The 14,291-nt window shown below is 41.6% G+C and overlaps 1 protein-coding gene across 1 annotated transcript; it reads right to left on the bottom strand.

The window, feature by feature from the left end:
- Positions 1 to 4,683: 4,683 nt before the first annotated feature.
- LOC124143691 (PDZ domain-containing protein 11-like) lies at positions 4,684 to 12,709 on the bottom strand. Its single transcript, XM_046512744.2, has 7 exons — positions 12,464 to 12,709; positions 11,505 to 11,591; positions 11,009 to 11,065; positions 9,486 to 9,536; positions 8,852 to 8,899; positions 7,192 to 7,252; positions 4,684 to 5,543 (listed from the first exon to the last, which is right to left on the bottom strand). Exons 1-7 carry the CDS (start codon positions 12,554 to 12,556, stop codon positions 5,455 to 5,457), a joined length of 486 nt encoding a protein of 161 aa, XP_046368700.2. The 5' UTR covers positions 12,557 to 12,709; the 3' UTR covers positions 4,684 to 5,454.
- Positions 12,710 to 14,291: the final 1,582 nt, after the last annotated feature.

Here is a 14,291-nt window from a genome sequence, read left to right as displayed (position 1 = left end):
ATATCACCCTGGCAATACAGCAGCCATGGGTACTGGGGACCTGGATGTCAGCCTGTCTATACAGCAGGCATGGGTACCTGGATGTCATCCTGTCCATACATCAGGTATGAGTACCTGGATATCACCCTGGCAATACAGCAGCCATGGGTACTGGGGACCTGGATGTCAGCCTGTCTATACAGCAGGCATGGGTACCTGGATGTCATCCTGTCCATACATCAGGTATGAGTACCAGGATATCATCCTGTCTATACAGGAGCCATGGGTACCTGGATGTCAGCCTGTCCATACACCAGCCAAGGGTACCTGGATGTCAGCCTGTCTATACAGCACCCATGGGTACCTGGATATCACCCTGGCAATACAGCAGCCATGTGTACCTGGATGTCAGCCTGTCTATACAGCACCCATGGGTACCTGGATATCACCCTAGCAATACATCAGCCATGGGTACTGGGGACCTGGATGCCAGCCTGCCTATACAGGAGATATGGGGACCTGGATGTCAGCCTGTCTATACAGCACCCATGGGTACCTGGATATCACCCTGGCAATACAGCAACCATGGGTACTGGGGACCTGGATGTCAGCCTGTCTATACAGCACCCATGGATACCTGGATATCACCCTGGCAATACAGCAACCATGGGTACTGGGGACCTGGATGTCAGCCTGTCTATACAGCACCCATGGATACCTGGATATCACCCTGGCAATACAACAGCCATGGGTACCTGGATGTCAGCCTGTCTATACAGCACCCATGGATACCTGGATATCACCCTGGCAATACAGCAGCCATGGGTACTGGGGACCTGGCTGTCAGCCTGTCTATACAGGAGATATGGGGACCTGGATGTCAGCCTGTCTATACAGGAGATATGGAGCTCTGGTTGGCACCCTGTCTTTTCAGGAGACATGGGTACCTGGATGTCAGCAGCCATTGGTACTGGGGACCCGAATGTCACCTGCCAATAGAGGAGATATGGGGGATCTTGATGGCACCCTGTTTATACAACAGCCATGGGAGCTTGGGACCTTTACAGCATCAGTTCATTCACCTGAAGCATTTTGATACAGGTTCTGAAGTCAGAACTGGTTCAAACATTATACTCAAGTGCCACAACACACAAGAACGTACAGTAGTTGATGAAAAGAAATAATGAATAAAAGATAATGTAAACACATCCTTGAGATAAAAATTTTTGAATATTTATTTTGATAGATAAATATAATAGAAATACACAGAAGTATAAGAGTATCATTTCGATATAACAAAAGCAACATGAATGAGACGATACCATGCAGGATTTTCAAATTGTATTCTCAGACTTCATGCATGGCTTCTCTCAAAACGACTACATTGTACCGACGGGGAATGTTTATGTCCCAATAGAGGTCTGAGAGGACAAATCAGAATGATTTCCATGCCCTCTGCAAGACATGACCCACTAGCATTTGAATTCACTCAAAAGTATATTTTTTCAAATTCAAAATTTTGTTCACTGAAGAAAGTGAAGAACATTCAGATTGATTTTTAAAAATCTAGCTTTCGGTAGGAGTGGATTAAACAAGTTACAGATGGTAGGATTAACAGGTATAACAAAATATACTGAAACAATGAAAACGCATAATAAACTTTAACTCGAAAATCAGAAAAGATGTATTTTTGTGTTCCAAACACATGGAATGAGATTCCAACCCGTACAACGATGTTTTGTTTGATTATCTCACACGTAACTACCCAATAATTAGATTTGTGGCCATTTGCACAAATATTACGAAAAATGAATATGAGTTTTCAAATTGAGTCAGAAAAGCAACATTACCTGTAATCCTTGTATTGGAGTGATTGTAGCACCATCACACCAGCAGGGACAAACGATATGACACTGGTCCACAATGCTCCGACGTGTGTTTTTGTTTCGTAATGTGTATCTCAACACTAAGCATGATAAGCAATATTCCAAACACAGGATGGTGGCCTGTAAATGTTTGAACGTAGACCAAATAATTGATAGTGTTAAAACAATACTGTTTCCCCTACCATCATGGTACGATGACACACAATTAATCACGACACCATGACACCCAAGAATCAGCTGGGTACCTATCTAACCCAGAATCTCCACGGGGCTGGATCTCACATTTTTTTCTTATAAAAAAAACAAGCGCACTTTCATTTTTATTTACTGTCACAACCACAGTTTTATAGTTAAAGATAATTTCAACCTTGATCAAGACGGACACACAAAGTATGAAACAAACAAGTAATAGTGAGTGAGTGAGTGAGTTGGGTTTAACGCCGCTTTTAACAGTATTCCAGTTATATCACGGCATGTCAGCTTAATGTGGGAGGAAAGCCCGAAGTGATGCAGGTCTCAGACGTTTACCACTTCAGTGAAACCCACGAGCACGGGTATGGTGCTGACAAACCTAGAAACATAATTGGGGCGAACCGGGATTCGAACCCACAATCATAGGTTTCTGGCGTGCCCAAGGGACGCAACTCTGCACACCGAATCGCAGCACCTTAGACGACTGGGCCACCCGTGCCCCCCAAACAAGTAATAAACACACGTGATTGACAAGGCTTTCAAATGCTTCATCCCCATGTCTAACTCGACAGTCTGTCGTAGCATCAAGTTACACATTGACACAAGAAACAGAATAATCAAAAAGGACATTTTAAATGAGTTTATAGGGCAACAGCAACTAGAAAATAGCTCAGAATTGTATGAGCACTTTTTACATACACAATTCATGAGATCATTGACACGAAGTTTCAGGTTCATTCAAACTTTGTAGTTTAAGAGATATATTTTTCAACAGACTCCTAATGCAAAATGCAACATGACATTTGATCAGACAAAAGACTGTCTTGGAGGTTCATGTAACTTAGAGCATTATAACAAAACTTGGTAGAACCATTAGTAAGTGAGTGAGTATGGTTTTACCCTGCTTTTGGCAATATTCCAGCAATATCACGGCAGGGGACACCAGAAATGGGCTTCACACATTGTACCCATGTCGGGAATCGAACCCGGTTCTTTGGCGTGACGAGCAAAGGCTTTGACCAATAGGCTACCTGACCACCCCAGAAGAACCATTAAACACAAGCTGCCTTATGGAGCAAATCAGCAAGAAAGGGGAATGGTAATGGATAGGCTAGCTTACACGAATTAGATTGTCATCCCTGCACACTTCACTAATGTAAAAAATGATTTGCATTATTTTTTCCCCCCAAGTACCATCATCACATTCATTCAAAGTCAATGTAATCATACATTGAACAGTTAGTCTTCAAAAAATGAAATATAAATGCTTCCCAACTCATTGTTTGTTTTAAATTGCCTATAAATCTATGATTACTTTAATAAGGTCATGACTCTTCATATAGGGTTTAGGTGCAATGCATGCATACATACATCTGTATATCTACATGTATATTATATGAGAAACAGTTTATCTAGATATGGTTTTGGATGTACATGGCTGTCTCAAGACATTGGTGGCATCTCATTCTCTATTGTTATCTTCAGAGATTTTATGACTGCTTCTTTTAATATTGGCATCACTCCCTCGAAGCTTCATCTCAAAGTAATCATTATTCTCGGTTTAAATCTTTTCTTAGTGTAGAAAACTATTTAACTTGTGACCTCTTATCAACGGAAAATATTAACCATGTTCCTGTGTAATAACTTAAGACTTGCTGTTGAATGATACTGACATACAAAGACCCCACATAACGAGCGCTTGTTTATTCTGTCCTACTAGAGGCTTTGATCATGTTGAGGATGAATTACATGTATTGTTGATATGTGACAGCTATTCCCAACGGAGAACAGAATGTTTTGCTAATCATCTCATCAATCCACCAATAACTGAAACTTTTGTAAGAATTATGTCAACCGACAATATCCATATTGTTAAATATTTGATTAAATTCCTTTGTTATGTTCTAAAGATCAGAAACGAATCACCTATCCCTGTAACATAAAGTGTTCTGTACTCCAGACGTTTATTCAGCATTTACATTTAAATTAAATTTTTCCATCTTGTTTGCACTTGGGGCTAAAGTGCGGAATAAAGTCTGTCTGCATGTATAAACAGACAAAGGAGTTAAGGTTTCTTGATTAAAAGACAGGAAAACAAAAACAGTTGAAATTACACATAGCATATGATGTACAAAATCCATAACGAGCATCAATGTGTACACAGTATAATACAAGGTGGTTAAGGAAGATGAATTCAAATCTGGACTTTCACATGACAACCAGCAGTTTTGTCACCACTTCTCTGGGGACATCGAGAATACGCTGGGTTCTTGTGGGGACAGAAAAACAGGTTTCTGCAACCACAGTTGAATACTTTTGTCCATAGAGCTATGCTATCAATCCCAAGGATGGATGGGAGTGTTGCAGGATATGGTGCCGACAAGCAATTATCAGAATAATTCCGTGATGGGAACCCAAGACAAGTAGTTACTGGTAGTTTGAGTGCCTGAACCACAAGACCACCCATGCCCCTCCCCCACAAGAACACCCACACCCCTCAACCACAAGAACACCCACACCCCTCAGCAACAAGACCACCCACACCCCTCCCCCACAAGACCACACATGCCCCTCCCCCACAAGACCACCCATGCCCCTCCCCCACAAGACCACTCATGCCCCTCCCCCACAAGACCACCCATGCCCCTCCCCCACAAGACCACCCATGCCCCTCAACCACAAGACCACCCATGCCCCTCAACCACAAGACCACCCATGCCCCTCAACCACAAGACCACTCATGCCCCTCAACCACAAGATCACCCATGCCCCTCAACCACAAGACCACCAATGCCCCTCAACCACAAGACCACCAATGCCCCTCAACCACAAGACCACCCATGCCCCTCAACCACAAGACCACTCATGCCCCTCAACCACAAGACCACCCATGCCCCTCAGCCACAAGACCACCCATGTCCCTCAACCACAAGACCACCCATGCCCCTCAACCACAAGACCACCCATGCCCCTCAACCACAAGACCACCCATGCCCCTCAACCACAAGATCACCCATGCCCCTCAACCACAAGACCACCCATGCCCCTCAACCACAAGATCACCCATGCCCCTCAACCACAAGACCACCCATGCCCCTCAACCACAAGACCATCCATGCCCCTCAACCACAAGACCACTCATGCCCCTCAAACAAAAGACCACCCATGCCCCTCAGCCACAAGATCACCCATGCCCCTCAACCACATGACCACCCATGCCCCTCCCCCACAAGAATACCCATGCCCCATCCCCACAAGAACACCCTGACACAACAGGATGACCTCAGCTAAGCAGAAGGACATGTGACTTGCCTTATGCCATGAAACTAATCTAATAATGTTTAATGAGAGTGGTATGACCACGACACAACTGGTTTCAGCCTTCTCTGGCGACTGATCATGTTTGTCCGTGGTAAGGGTCACTGATGACAGGTTGATTTGCTTGATGTTGATTCGGTCGGTTTTTATCATATGTTTTATCATAACCTGAAAAAGGAATAAAGAATGTTGGTGACTTTTGGTTGTGTGTTGTGAAATAAAAAAAGTAAATAGAAATATTAGACAGAAAAATCAAGGAGTACACCTGAATTGCTGTTGCTAGAAATCAAAACTGAAATTATACATAACTCACCATGTGTCCTTCTAGCCAGAATAGTGTTAACATGTAAGGACACCCTTAAAAAGCCTGAAATTCTACTACCCCTCAGGATGCTGTTAACATTAGACAATTACACTTAGGATAGCAGACTCGGGCAAAGCTGCCGCCATGTGCTCTAACCTATCTATATGTCTCACCAGTCACCACCATATGTAGAGTGTTGAAGCTAACCCACCATATGGCAAATATCTCACAACCACCTGTAGACTGGTGAAACTGTTACTCAACATGTAGGAAGTATCTCACCACCATGTGTAGAGTGGTGAAACTGTTACTCAACATGTGGGAAATATCTCACCACCATGTGTAGAGTGGTGAAACTGTTACTCAACGTGTGGGAAATATCTCACCACCATGTGTAGAGTGGTGAAACTGTTACTCAACATGTGGGAAATATCTCACCACCATGTGTAGAGTGGGGAAACTGTTACTCAACATGTGGGAAATATCTCACCACCATGTGTAGAGTGGTGAAACTGTTACTCAACATGTGGGAAGTATCTCACCACCATGTGTAGAGTGGTGAAACTGTTAATCAACATGTGGGAAATATCTCACCACCATGTGTAGAGTGGTGAAACTGTTACTCAACATGTGGGAAATATCTCACCACCATGTGTAGAGTGGTGAAACTGTTAATCAACATGTGGGAAATATCTCACCACCATGTGTAGAGTGGTGAAACTGTTACTCAACATGTGGGAAATATCTCACCACCATGTGTAGAGTGGGGAAACTGTTACTCAACTTGTGGGAAATATCTCACCACCATGTGTAGAGTGGGGAAACTGTTACTCAACATGTGGGAAATATCTCACCACCATGTGTAGAGTGGTGAAACTGTTAATCAACATGTGGGAAATATCTCACCACCATGAGTAGAGTGGTGAAACTGTTACTTAACATGTGGGAAATATCTCACCACCATGTGTAGAGTGGTGAAACTGTTACTCAACATGTGGGAAATATCTCACCACCATGTGTAGAGTGGTGAAACTGTTACTCAACATGTGGGAAATATCTCACCACCATGTGTAGAGTGGGGAAACTGTTCCTCAACATGTGGGAAATATCTCACCACCATGTGTAGAGTGGGGAAACTGTTACTCAACATGTGGGAAATATCTCACCACCATGTGTAGAGTGGTGAAACTGTTAATCAACATGTGGGAAATATCTCACCACCATGAGTAGAGTGGTGAAACTGTTACTTAACATGTGGGAAATATCTCACCACCATGTGTAGAGTGGGGAAACTGTAATTCTCCATATGGGAAATATCTCACCACCATGTATAAATTGTTGAAACGGTTATACAACTTACAGGACATTTCTCACCACCATGCGTAGACTGGTGAAACTTATTTGCTATATGGGAAATATCTCACCACCATGTGCAGACTGGTGAAACTGTTACTCACCAAACACAAAATATCTCACCACCAAGTGTAGGAGAGTGGTGAAACTGTTACTCACCATAAGGGAAATATCTCACAACCATGTGAATGTTGGTGTTTATCTTGAGAATCTTCACAGCCTGTAAGGAAAGAAAAATACATAACTAAAAGGTATAAAATCTTGAAAGGCTTTAGTTCTTCATAAAATACTAACTAACTTATAGTTTCCATTTCCAATTCACATTAACAAAACAACCAGGTTTGGGTATGCAACCTTCAACACTGGAAGTAAAACTAATGCCACATTCTACACTGGAACTGAACATATTGCCACATTCAACACTGGAACTGAACCTATTGCCACATTCAACACTGGAAGTAAAACTAATGTCACATTCAACACTGGAACTGAACCTATTGCCACAATCAACACTGGAACCGAACCTATTGCCACATTCAACACTGGAAGTAAAACTAATGCCACATTCAACACTCGAACTGAACCTAATGCCACATTCAACACTGGAACTGAACCTATTGCCACATTCAACACTGGAACTGAACCTATTACCACATTCAACACTGGAACTGAACCTATTGCCACATTCAACACTGGAACTGAACCTACTGCAACATTCAACGGTAAGCTAACCGTATTCGACATAATAAGCGCCTGGGGCGCTCTCAAAATTAGAAATAGGGGTCTCTTATTAGAATATTATTTTGAGTTGAAAGATCGTAAATTTCGTGGTTTATGCTGACAGCCTGAAATGTTTATATACGACAGATATATTTTTCCAGGATTTAATTGCCCATAATTAAGGGTGCATATATTATACGAGTGCGTGTTATACACAAATAAATAAATCTTGTGTACATTAATCAATTGGAAGGGGTGCTAATTGAGATTGTTCACTAGCCAATATATTAGCAAATATCGCCGTCGCCGCTTATTAGAGCATGACGCTTATTACGTCGAATACGGTAATAGTCAACACTGGAACTGAACCTAATGCGACATTCATAAATGAGAGTAAACCTAATGCACATTTAACTGTTCATGGACCAGGCATGTTCTGCTTGGTGCACCACAGGTACAATACAGCCATTTCTCCACCAGTCTAGTCGGCCTAGAAACTCTAGAATCTAGTTGATATAAACCACCAGTCTAGTCGGCCTAGAAGCTCTAGAATCTAGTTGATATAAACCACCAGTCTAGTCGGCCTAGAAGCTCTCCTTGAATCTAGTTGATATAAACCACCAGTCTTCGTTAAGTTTTTCTAGTCAGACTCATCCACATTATGTTTTATGAAATCATACACAGCAGTAGGAGTTAGCAGCACACACAGTTAGTTTAGTTTCTTCAGTCAGGAAAGCACAGGAATCATCAATCAAATTTTGTCATGGGCTGTTGCTACTGACATTGGACCCGTGAAGATCCGGGGTAGAGTAGGTCTTCAGCAACCCATTCTTGCCATAAAAGGTGACTATGCTTGTTGTAAGAGGTGACTAATGGGATCAGGTGGTTGCTGACTTGGTTGATGCATGTCATCGTATTCCAATTGCGTGGATCGATGCTCATAATGTCAATCACTAGATTGTCTGTTCCAGAATCGATTATTTACAGACCGCCGTAATAGAGCTGGAATAATGCTGAGTGCGGCGTTAAACTACAAACAAACGAAAAAACAGTACTGACATTGAGACTATGGAAACATCCAATGATGCTTATAACTTACCTCACTGTGGTCAATACTTTCAAAGTCAATATCATTCACCAACAAAATCTGAAAGATTCACATAGATATTTTTAAACATGGGACCTGTCATCTGAAAACTTGAATGAGTGAGTGAGTATGGTTTTACGCTGCTTTTAGCAATATTCCAGCAAATTCACATCGGGGGACACCAGAAATGGGCTTCACACATTGTACCCATGTCGGGAATCGAACCCGGGTCTTCGGCGTGACGAACGAACGCTTTAACCACTAGGCTACCCAACCGCCCGAAAAACTTGAAAGTCAATAAACATATTGATAGTTAAAAATGAGTGAGTCAGTGAGTGAGTATGGTTTTACGCTGCTTTATTAGCAATATTCAGGGAAAATCCCGGCAAGGGACACCATAAATGGGCTTCATGCAAATGACAAGCAAATGCTTTAACCACTAGGCTACCCGACCACCCTGATAGTTAAATATGAACTGCATACATCATATACTACTCAACATTTGCTAAGGAACAAAATAATCATCTTTAGTCAAAGATCCTTACCAAATGGTGAGTAGCATATGTACATGGCATAAGGATTTTTATCATTCACCTAAACATTTAGCAGAAACCATAATGAAAGATCAAAGGTACATAACTCTCACCTGATCTGCCTCCTTGAGTCCCAGACGGTCCGCTTCACTGTTTGGCATGACCTGCAGACAAAACAACATCCGGTACATGCTCCATGGCAACACTTTCATTGAAACCCATATCAAACCTATCTTTTACACAATAATATTTTTTTTAAAATGACATGAATCTTTTCTGTATTGATTTGGCAGTGAACGGGATGACAGGGATGGACATGGCCACCAGTCCATGAGTCTGAGACAAATAAATCTAGAGGATCTGGTTGTTTTCTCCATTTTGCATAGCCACTGGACCAAAATGAGCTGCGAACTAGATGGATATGACCAATGGTGTCTGCCCCTGGATGATATGTAAGTTTGTTTGTTGGTTGGTTAATGCCGCACTCAGCAATATCCCAGCTGTATGATGTCATTCTGTAAATAATCGAGTCTGGACCAGACAATCCAGTGACTGACATCATGAGCATTGACCAACCTAATTGGGATATGATGACATGCATCAAACAAGTCAGCGAGTCTGACCACCCCATCCTGTTAGTCTCTTCCAACAACAAGCATAGTGACCGTTTATGTCAAGTACGGGTTGCTGAAGACCTCTTCTGACCAGGATTTTCAGGGGAAGGATGATATATGTAAGTGCATATATAGTGCAACTATCTATATTCGCTCTCCTAGGAAGGGAGGTACATTTCTTCACAGGTAACATTCAGTTTGTTTAGTGCTCAGAAATCTTAATTTCTGGATGGGGCATATCAAAGAAAATCATATTTTACATCAAACTGATGGTTCACAGCCTCATTGAAATGAGTGAGTGAGTGAGTTGGGTTTAACACCGCTTTTAACAGTATTCCAGTTTTATCACAGCATGTCAGCTTCTGGCGTGCCCAAGGGACGCAACTCTGCACAGCGAATCGTGGCGCCTTAGACGACTGGGCCACCCGTGCCCCCTGCCTCAGTGAAGAGACATGTTCCTTCTTATACACCAACACCTTCATGTAGGGGAGGTAACTCTCACAAAGGCATAAGCATTTGCCAGGGAAAATGTAACAGAACAAAAGAATAACCAAAATAAAAAGCTAGTCTTGAAATTACAAAATGTAGGTTCCTTTAGTATCAAACTATCAAATGTTTCTCAAATGCATGACTTACTCCATGAAATTTCTGTATGATTTTGTACCCTTGGCTAATAGAAATCCATGTGTGCAGGTTTTGTTTGTTTGTTGTTTAACACCACACTCAGCAAAATTCCAGCTATATGACGATGGCCTGAAAAATCGAGTCTGGACCAGATAATCTTGTGATGGACATCATGAGCATAGATCTATGTAATTGGGATACGATGACATGCATCAACCAAGTCAGTGAGCCTGACCACCCGATCCCGTTAGTTGCCTCTTATGACAAGCATGGGTCTTCACCAATTCTAACCCAGGGCTTCACGGAGGCACTTGTGTATGTAACGGAGAGAGAGAAATCCCTGGGTTTTATTTCCTATATGTTAACAATACCCAGGATCCCAACAGGATCTGACCCACCTTAGACACATAGACTCCACAGTAGTGTTCCCGGCCACCTCGGATGTTGAAGCCCAGCTGAAACAAAGGACAAGAGCTATCTGGAATATATCACTACATGTGTAGACTCCACAGCCCCTTCTAACAAAGGGATCTCAGGACTATGATTGTCATAAGTCTGAGGAGTGAGTGAGTGAGTGAGTTGGGTTTAACGCCGCTTTTAACAGTATTCCAGTTATATCACGGCGTGTCAGCTTAATGTGGGAGGAAAGCCCAAAGGGATGCAGGTCTCAGATGTTTACCACTTCGGTGAAACCCTTGAGCACGGGTATGGTGCTGACAAACCTAGAAACATAATCGGAGCTAATCGGGATTCGAACCCACAATCATAGGTTTCTGGTGTGCCCGAGGGACGCAACTCTGCACAGCAAATCGCAGCGCCTTAGACGACTGGGCCAGCCGTGCCCACCGTAAGTCTGAGGAAGCTCTAGGACTGTATGTAAAAAGGAGTACTGACCGCCTCAGATGCTCGTTCTCGGATCAGCTGAATCTTCCTCGGGAGGAACTGTCTGTGGTCAGTGTTGTAGTCTGGGTGGTCCATCCGCTGTCAACAGATCATTCCTCAGTATCAATATCACACACAGACAGTGTTTGTTTGTTTTTTCACGGGCCACACACACACACACTGGGAGTTGAAGTAAATGATTATGCCAACATTGGAGTTTGTGAGTATGGTTTTACACCACTTTAGCAAAATTCCAGAAATATCATGGCAGGGTACACCAAAAATGGGCTTCACATTTTGGAGCCATGTAGGGATTCGAACCCAGGTCTTTAGCATCATGAGCGAACACTTTAACCACTAGGCTATCCCACTTCAACTATTTCAACATTGATGCCACAGAGCATTCCAGTCACATATCTCCAACCCATATATCTCTGTCACATCTCAACCTCATAACATACCCCAAACCTACATCGGTCAACAAGCTCAAATGCATCATTCATTACAATTCACAGGGACTCAGAACTTGCAGATTAGATGGTACTAAATTATCACTTCTTGAAATGAACATTACATGTGTATATTGATGTGGAAGCTGTGTCAGTCAAGGATCTAGATCTAGTTCGTTTCTCAGGAAAGTGTTTTTGATTTCGTACAGTTATAATATTCCCCACAATGTATTTAGTGAGCACACCCAACATCTGAAAGCCAAGTTCGCCAGTATAAAATTAAAGGAAAATAAATAAATGGAAAAAAATGTGTTTTGACATGACTGGCAAATCCTTCCAGCTGAAACAAAGGACAAGAGCTATCTGGAATACATCACTGTTTTAGTCAAACGTTTCTGTAACTTCCCCAAAATCAAGCTGTGTTTACAAAAAATTATTAAGTCCAACGGTATTCAGCATTATGAGGATTTATATTTCTTGCTGATCGAAAAGTGAACAGTAGATTTTCGTCGCCTTTCGCACCTCTGCGTATGGTATCCAAGGGGGTGGATATTCGTATTCTGGCAACCTTGGCATATGCTCTATATGCTCTGGGTAACCTTGGTTTCCGGACATAATTGTGTCTTCTGCAAAAACGATTTGACAACTTCACAGATCAACTCAACCAGCTCGGAAATTGACTGGGTCCCTGGTTCAGTAAATGCTCGGTCGTTGTTGCGCAAACCTTCGCAGACACACGTACGGAGAACTAGTTTACAGCGTCTTACCGGCTCGAAATACGCCTTACGTTAAAACTATTTCAAATAGATACTTGTCTGATATTGATTTGACATACTATTTATTTTAAAACTGCAAATATGCTTTTACGATATGGAAAATACACAGAATTGAATACAACAGTATATATACCATCAGTTTCAACATTTAATATCTATTTTCGTTCACAATGACTTATTTCTTTGAACCTTTCTTTTCAAAACTTGCACTTTTGCATCATTAATACTTTAAAGGAAGTTGCATGCTTACATCTGGTAAAGGGGGAAATATTTGATATATCAACACGAATCAATTGACAGTAACAAACGGGATGTGGTGAATTTTACAGAGAACTCGTAGACAAACCGGGGGAATTCGTAGACACATTCCATTTTTCATATTGCAACTGAATGATGATAATTAATATTATGTATATAATATCCTTGTTTTGGGAAGATTTGCAGGGTCCTTTGATCGCTGGTAAAATATAAGAAATATATCGTTGGATCATGGCGTTAGGTCATACTGCATGAAATATTAATTGTCATTTAAAATTTAAGATTTGAAATAAGATTGCCATATAATAATTCAATATGTATATGTAATAGCTCCATATTTAATCTGTTTCCCAATTTTATTTGTTTTGTTTTGTTTTGTTTTGTTTTGACTATGCGTCTACGAGTTGGGACTGTCCACAAATTCTCAGCCATAACAAACCAACCAGGATGGCTGGTGATTCATATTGATATGATTGAGACGATATATATAATCTGTCCCCGGACGTTAAATAGTAGGACCGCATATAATATATCCAATTCCAATCCTCTCATGATGATTTTAATATTCTTCAACTGGGGAATTGCAAATTTATCCAGGAAAGCCAGTACTGGATAATCCAAGTTCATATCGATTTTATTTCAGGATCAACAGCGATGCCTTCAAGCGGATTATAGAGTTAGAATTACTTTCAGGGCCCCTGACGGTTATTTTGGTTCTGGCTTGGAATCCCATGGAAGAATTAATAGTTCTCACTGCGTTCTCGCGCCGTTATTTAGGCATACAATTTCTGTATCGTATATAAATATTACCCGTGAAGATCCGGGGTAGAACTAACGGGATCGGGTGGTCAGGCTCGGTGACTTGGTTGATGCATGTCATCGTATCCCAAATGCGTTGATCGATGCTAATGATGTCAATCACTGGGTTGTCTGGTCCAGACTCGAGTATTTACAGACGTCCGTCATATAGCTGGAAAATTGCTGAGTACGGCGTAAAACAACAAACAAACGAATCTGTATGTTATATAGAGATTCCAACAAAATGGCCGATACAAGTCTTTTAGACAAATTCTCCCACTTAATCACATTCGATATTTGATTTGAGTCACCACTGAGTAGGATATGAGTTGACCTGGTCGTCAAAATACGAAAAAAATCAAATGTGTTTTGTATAGCAAAGGAATATGTTAACTGTTTCTTCACATGATATTATTACGAAAGATACTAATTATCTTAGCATCCCGAGTACATACAGGGTTCGACTGAAGATGACTTTACATATGTGGATTGGTGCATGGCAAATAGTATTTTTATTT

The sequence above is a fragment of the Haliotis rufescens genome, unplaced genomic scaffold, assembly GCF_023055435.1.
Source record: "Haliotis rufescens isolate VD_foot unplaced genomic scaffold, xgHalRufe1.0.p SCAF_7, whole genome shotgun sequence".
NCBI classification, from domain to species: Eukaryota; Metazoa; Mollusca; class Gastropoda; order Lepetellida; family Haliotidae; genus Haliotis; species Haliotis rufescens.
The sequence above is the reverse complement of the archived record's forward strand: the minus strand, read 5'-3'. Positions and strand labels throughout refer to the sequence as shown.